At 46.3% G+C, this 7,646-nt stretch overlaps 1 protein-coding gene across 1 annotated transcript; it reads left to right on the top strand.

The window, feature by feature from the left end:
- The first annotated feature begins 1,286 nt into the window (after window positions 1-1,286).
- Il5 (interleukin 5) lies at window positions 1,287-4,088 on the top strand. The gene is made up of 4 exons (XM_057773467.1): window positions 1,287-1,424; window positions 1,921-1,953; window positions 3,784-3,912; window positions 3,990-4,088. The coding sequence occupies exons 1-4, from the start codon at window positions 1,287-1,289 to the stop codon at window positions 4,086-4,088; spliced, it is 399 nt and encodes a 132-aa protein (XP_057629450.1).
- Window positions 4,089-7,646: the final 3,558 nt, after the last annotated feature.

The following is a 7,646-nucleotide window of genomic DNA, read 5'->3' on the forward strand; positions in this document are numbered from 1 at the left end:
CAGTTTGATTTCTCTGCACCTTGAAACCAGGGAGCGCAGCCGAGACTGAATTGTTTTGATTGAACAAGGAGAAAAAGAACCACCGGAGGCAGGTGCAGCGGGGCGTGCCTGACACAGGGCTCGGGAGGCTGAGGCCACAGGAGCAGGTGGTCATGTACAGTTTGGGCCACGTAGTCAGGCTGGTCAGGGACACTTCTCTTTAAAGTGGCCAGTTATAATTGTAGAGACCCATAACTGGTCAAGGACCTGAGAATGAATGACTATTGGATGCTCATTCCCCAAAGGGGGATCTATATCATGACCTCCAGTGCTCAGGAAACACTGCAGGAGTGGACAAGAAACCCACACCACACACGAAAGAAAGAAGGAAGGGAAAGGCAAGGCAAGGCAAAGCTTGATTCTTCCCGCTGCATGTGACGAGAGAGAGACAGAGAGAGAGAGAGAGAGAGAGAGAGAGAGAGAGAGAGAGAGAGAGAGAGAGCGCGCGAGCGCAGAGCGCGCTCCAGGAGTCCTGATGTCACCCTGGGACCCCCACTGAGAGTTGTTTGAAAACTGGGTCAAGGTTGAGCCACCAGAGCAGCACAGGAAGGAGCCTCTGCCCTGCACTGTTATAGGAACCAACAAGCCTTCTGCTTATCTTCCCCCCGGGTTGAGTTAGACTTTTAGTTATCGAGAACAGACAGAATGTTGATCCAAAACCGACACCGTGTAACTTCACTCCGCCGGACTCTCTAATCAATGTCTTCCCCCAGAGTATTTCCAGTTCCGAAGCACTGATAATTCCAGCTTCAGCCGGTGGAGTTTAGTTCAACTAAGATCTTCCCTTCCTCTCCTTTTGCTCTTTGGTGGCTTGAAACAGGGTCTCATGTGTTCCAGGCTGACCTCACATTTGGTGGGCAGCCAAGGATGCCCCTCACCTCCTGATCCTCCTGATTGTACCTCCCACACCCACTGGTGTGCATCGCCACACCCAGGGAGACATTCCCAATATTCCTATCAGTGTGGATCAAGGTCATAGAAACTAATTTTCTTTTGTCATAAAAAATGCTTTTTAAACAGGGGTAGGGGTAGAGATATTGACTAGTATGAGAAAAAAATGCATTTTTCTCTGAAGAGCCAAGGAACAGATTGGAAACAATGAGTTTCGCTGCTTGCCTTTATTAGGCATCGTCTATCTGATTGTTAGAAATTATTCATTTCCTCAAAGAGAGAATAAATTGCTTGGGGATGCAGCCCTGCTCTGCACTCTTCCTTTGCTAAAGGCCAACGCTGAAGGCTTCAGAACCATGAGGGTGCTTCTGCACTGGAGTGTTCTAACTCTCGCCTGTGTCTGGGCCATCGCTATGGAGATTCCCATGAGCACGGTGGTGAAAGAGACCTTGATACAACTGTCCATGCACCGAGCTCTCCTAACAAGCAATGAGGTAAAGGACGACTTTTTATTTCTGCGGTTTGGTTTGGTTTTCAAGATAGGGTCTTGCTGTGCAGCCCTGACTGACCTCAAACTTGCTGTGTAGACCAAGCTGTCCCAGTTCCTAGGAGATCCTCTTGCCTCTGTCTCCCACCTCTACAGGGTCTTAAAAATGCTTAATAGTTGGGTGTGGTGGTGGCCACCTTTAATGCCAGCACTCAGAGGCAGAGGCAGGTGGATCTTTGTGATTTCAAGGCCAGCTTGGTCTACACAGCAAGTTCCGGGCCAGCCAGAGCTACACAGTGAGACCCTAACTCAAAAAAGCTTTTTTTTTAAAAAAAAAAAAAGCATTAATAATTTATGACAGTTCATTCCCACACATAAAGACCTGCTATACATAATGCAATTATGAGTGTGTTAGTGCACAGGGGATTACTGTGTCAGGGCAAGCATGGATTTAAAACAGCTGCAAACGCTTTAGAAATGACCTTATGCTCTCTTTATTGCAGACGGTGAGGCTTCCTGTTCCTTCTCATAAAAATGTAAGTTATGTTTCAGCGCCATGGCTGCATGAATAAGTCCACTCCACACACTAATCTACATGTCATTTGCTTCTTGCTTTGTGGTGTTGTGTCTGGGTGGGCATCTCACCAGCTTCCAAGTTCCGGGGTTTGAGTGATCCTCTTGCCCCAGCACCAGTAGCTGGGACAGGCCTGGGCCACCACACCTAGCTAATCGTTTGTTTTCAGTTAAAACTGTCTGATTTCCTTTGACATTTGTTATGTGGGTGAATGTGGAGGCATGTGCTTATAAATATGAAGGCTAAGGGACAGAACGGCAAATGATGTTATCCTAGTACTTGAGAGCCGAGGCAAGGGCCGCATGGGTCTGAGGCCAGCTTGGGCAATATAAAACCTACCTGGATTACACAACCAGAACCTGTACCAAAAACAAACAAACAAACAAACGAGAGGGTTGGAGCTATAGCCCCATTAACAGAGTGTCTAATACACACAAAGCTTTGGGTTTAGCACCCCATAAACTAGACATGGTAGTGCATGTCTGTAATCTCAGCCATTGGAAAATGGGAGCAGGAGGACCAGAGGTTCAAGGTCATTCGCAGCCAGATATTAAGCCAGAGGCCAGCCTGGGCTATGAGACGCCCAAAAGCCATTAACCAATCATTATCAGGAATGACTTTGAGCTAGCAGAATCTGTTATGTATGTGGTCAAGTGAAGCTGCCAGCCCTCCAGCTAACTAAGCCTCTCATCAAAGATTCTCTGCCCGATTCTACACTTGACAAGAGGTCCTGCTAGGCTCTGTTTGGTTCTGCCTATGATTTTCTTCACCCCAGTGCCTTTCTTTATTTTCCTTTTCTTGATTCGTATAACTGAGGATCAGCCCAGGGCCTGTGTGCAGGATAAGCACTCTACCAGTGAGTTCCAGACCCAGCCCACTCTAAAATCTTTCTGAGAGATAACTTAAGGATATAACTTAGGGTTAGATTCCTTTTATTTATTTTTATTTTACGTGTGTGAATATTTTGCCTGCATATATGTATATGTTCCACACATGTGTCTGGTGCCCCCGAAAGCTAATTGGGCATTGGATCGCCTGGGACTGGAACTACATATGGTTGTGGGTCATGTGGGTGCTGGGAACTGAACCTGCGTCCTCAGCAAGAGCATCAAGTGCTTTTAACCATTGAGCCACCTCGCCAGCTCAGAGGGCTATATTCTTAGGCAATGATTGGTAGACATAAAAAGTATAATGAATCTCTCTATTAGTAACTTCTACTTGGTTAAATGAATATGACTATGTAATTTTATATATATATATATTCTAGTGTAAAATACATTATTTCATTATTCTAGATAGAAAGGAATCACCAGCCTTTCTAGGAATTCAAAAGAAATATTGGGCTGGGTGTGGGGCCACTCACCTTTAGTCCCAGGACTCAGATGGTTGTGAGTCACCACAAGGGTGCTGGGAACTGAACTCAGGTCGTCTGCAAGGGCAGTCAATGACCGTAACCACCGAGCCATCTCTCCAGATCAAAGCCTAACTTTGGTTTTGATTTTTCTTTTTGAAACAGACCCAACAGCACTGGCTGTCTTCAAACTCTGTGTTTCAGGGGCTAGCCTTGGTCTTGATCCTCTTATCTCCACCTCCTGAATGCTGGGATTACAGATAAACCCCACTTCTCCAATGACCTGCTTTCCTTTTTTTTTTTTAAACACTGATGCATTTTAGTTGCACACATTCCTTGCATATAGCATGATATTTTGAACTATGTGTACTTTGTGGGCTGGCTGATACAGCTGGTGCTTCACCTTGTTCCACTTGGCTTTTGATAACCTTCCTCTTTCAGCACCAGCTGTGCATTGGAGAAATCTTCCAGGGGCTAGACGTGCTGAAGAATCAGACTGTCCGTGGCGGTACTGTGGAAACACTATTCCAAAACTTGTCGTTAATAAAGAAATACATTGACCGCCAGAAAGTAAGTTTCCCGAGATCCCTGCGGGTCTGGCGGCACCTGCTTCTCCAGGAGCTGATGACAGTCTGTTCTTTTCACAGGAGCGGTGTGGAGAGGAGAGGCGGAGAACACGGCAGTTCCTGGATTACCTGCAGGAATTTCTTGGTGTGCTGAGTACAGAGTGGACAATGGAGGACTGAGACAGGACTCCGTGAAGACAGGACTTCAGATTTGATTTGCAGTTATTTTTTTAAAACTGATGCATAAAAGCCACAAGATTGAAAAATTAAGGGTTACCACACACTGTTTCCATGTAGTCAAGTTAAACCTATCTATGTTCTCAAATACTGATCATTTGCATATAACCAAATATTTAACATTCTTCTCGTATATCTGTAACAGAAACTGGTGTAGTTCAGGCTGGGCTCAACTGAGCTACATCCCCTAGCCCTCGCCCCCTTTCTGGAGACTCAGTGTATAGTCAAGGGTGACTCTGATCCATTCAGAAGCAGGAGGATCACACCCCCCACTCCAACATCCTTTCTCCTGGCCGTCTGAGATAGACGGTAGCTCTCTTGGTGGGGACTACCACACCAGGGCTTCCTGCTCCTGTCTAACTTCAGGGTAGTGCCCATTACCAGCCTCTCTTCAACTCCCTGCTGTTCTCTCCAGTCTCCAGAAACCCCACTTCTACTCCCAATTTCCATGAGGTTAACTTTTCTTATGCTCTTATGTACGAACCCGATTGTGTCAGGATCGTCCTTCTGTGCCTGGAGTAGCCAGATACTGGAGAAGGAAAAGGCCATCTCAGTGCAGTGAGAATGAGAGCCAACCACATGTTGGACCTTGCTTTTCGGTGTAACTGAACTTTAGAAGCAAAGTAAACGCTTTGTGTATACTGCAACTTTAGGAGCCCACACAAGCAGAAAGCACCAAATGCTTGCGATGTGATTCAGGCTTCTGGGTCACTGAAGAAGTCTCCCTCTAGTTTACTCCAGGAAAAATAGATGTTTGCTTTTATTTAATTCTGTAAGATGTCCATATTATTTATGATGTGTTTAAGGATTGAGTAAGTTAATATTTATTGCAATTTATGCGATATTCTAATAAAGTGAAAGGTGCAACTCTCAATCAGTTTGCTACTGGTCTTTTCTAATGCTGGAGGCATACAGTGTCCCTGCATGATGTTCAGAGGAGGGTCTGAGGACATGCTGGCTGAGCACCCTAGCTCCTTAGAGTTTCTGGGAGTTCCAAAGGTGGAAGTGACCCAGCAGGACTTGGTAGAGATATTAGGAGCCGGGACAGGGGCTGGGACTGAGCCTGGATCTCCCTGCGCAAACTGTATGACTAGATGAGTGAGTTTAAGAGCAAAGGAATGAATGAGAGGATGAACGAATGGGGAAATGGCTCCGCTGGTGAAGTACTTGCTGCGCACGCACTGCAGAAAGGAGGGTACGGTGGGGGCCATGCGTGTAATCCCAGCTCTGGGAGGCAGAGATGGGCGCACCCTGGGGTTCTCTAGTCTTCCACCCTAGATGAATTGGTGAGTTCTGGATCAATGAGAGATCCTGTCTCAAAAAGCAAGGTGGATGGTATCCTGAGGAAGGACACCTGAGGTTGATGGCTGGCCTCCGCTTTCAGAGAGAGAGAGAGAGAGAGAGAGAGAGAAAGAGAGAGAGGAGAGAGAATATATGGGTCCTTCCCTCAGGACTGGATCTAGAATTAACATGTGTGTTAAAGCTTACCCGAGACGGGCAGGTTTGGGAACCCATAGTTTAATTTCTCCCAACTACTGAGAATTTGGCTGATCAGGTTCAAGCCCAGCTCCCGAAGGAAACTAGAAATGTTTTTGTTGATGGCTTTGTGCCCAGGGGAAGTTCTCTCTCCCCACAAAGCTGAGTGTCATGTCTCCCCAGCTCTAGCTACAAGAGTCACTGAGTCCCCATGTCACTGGGCATAAAAACCTCTGTGGCCTAATACTGTTCAAGCTCCTTCCCAAGTCATATAATGGTGAACTCTGCCCAGGAACCTCGTGTCTTTTCTTTCAAATAGGAACATTTTTGTGTATTATATCTCACTCTAACTCTTCATCCCATTTCTTACAACACGAAATGTCTGAGCATGCGTGTTGTATGTGCATGGGCCTGTGGGGGCCGGAGGAAGATGCTGGGTGTTGTTCTCCATCACTCCACCTCCTTCCTTTGAGACAGAGTCTCTTGCTGAGCATGGAATTTCCCATTTTTGGCTAGACTGGCAGCCAGCAAGCCCCAGTGAACCCTCTGTTTCTGCTCAATTAGCCCCATTGTTGTTACAGGCAGGCATGGCCATGTCTGGCTTTTTATGCGGTTGCTAGAGACTCAAACTCTGGTCCTCAGGGTTACCCGGCAAGCACCCTTACCCATGGGAGCAACTCCCAGCTCCTTAGTATTTTTTTTTAAAGCATGTACTTGGCTTTTTAAATTGTGATAAAATAAAGGTATGTTTATTTATATGCTTACTTACATGTTCAATTTTATTTTTCAATATAATATTTTTCCTTGAGAATTTCACACCTCTGTGTAATATATTTTGGTCATACCTACTCCTGCTCAAACTCCTCCTGGGCTCCCCCGTATGTCCTCCTCCCAATTTCAAATCTTCCCCCCTCTTCTTTTTTAACCCGCTGAGTCCAGTTAGTGCTGCCCCAATGCTCACGGGTATGTGGCATCCACTCAAGCATGGGCCGCCTACCCGTGGCCACATCCCCCAAGAAAACTTGTTCTCCTCCCCCAGCAGCCACCAACAGACCCTCCTAGGAGAGGAGCCTTGCGAGTTTCCCTCCTCACTCATGCTGAAACTCTGATTGGCTCGATCGTGTACAGATAACCCACTCCCGCTGTGAGGTCGAGGACACTGGCCGTGTCATATCCAGAAGAGAACATTTCCCTGTACTCCTCCACAGTCTCCGGCGCTCACATTCTTGCCGCCCCCTCTTTCATCTTGTTCCTTAAGCTTTGATGTGTGTGTGCATGTGTGTGTGTGTGTGTGCGTGTGTGCATGTATGTGTGTTACAGGTATCTCGTTAGGGGTGAACACACCTTCATCTTGTTCCTTAAGCTTTGATGTGTGTGTGTGTTACAGGTGTCTCATTCAGGAATGAACATACACAGTCACTTATTCTCAGCACATTGAGCAGTTAGGACTCTCTGCATTACTACAAGAAAAGAGCTTCTCCGATGACAGATAAAAACAACACTACTCTATGGTAGAAACATACATACAAGCATAGAAGGCAGTTTGACAACGTGATCATTCAGTAAAACAACAGAAGGTTCCCCGGAGGGTCTATGACTTCTGGGGTCCATGGGCTTCTGACTAGATTTACAGTGCCAAACAATGCATTCTCCCCTGTAGAGCAGGCCTTAAATATGATCAGAAACCATGGTTGTTTACCACCCCTCCAAAAAAGTCATGCTGCTCTTGCATCAGTGGGACCACCTGGCCGGGCAGGTTGGTATTTTAGTATGCAGGGTCCAGGGTATTTTTTGGACTTGGTCTCAAACTCATGATTCTCCTGCCTTGGACTCCCAAGTTGTTGGAATTAAAAACACGAACCACCATGCCCCATTAAAGAGGTAATGCTTAAAGCAATGCTTCCTGATCGTGAGTAGCAAGTGTGGTTGTTGCTTTGTTTATATAATATGCTACATGTCCTCTAGTTGATATTCAGAACCTCTCCAGGTGTGTGTGTGTGTGTGTGTGTGTGTGTGTGAGAGAGA

The sequence above is a fragment of the Chionomys nivalis genome, chromosome 7 (assembly GCF_950005125.1).
Source record: "Chionomys nivalis chromosome 7, mChiNiv1.1, whole genome shotgun sequence".
NCBI lineage: Eukaryota > Metazoa > Chordata > Mammalia > Rodentia > Cricetidae > Chionomys > Chionomys nivalis.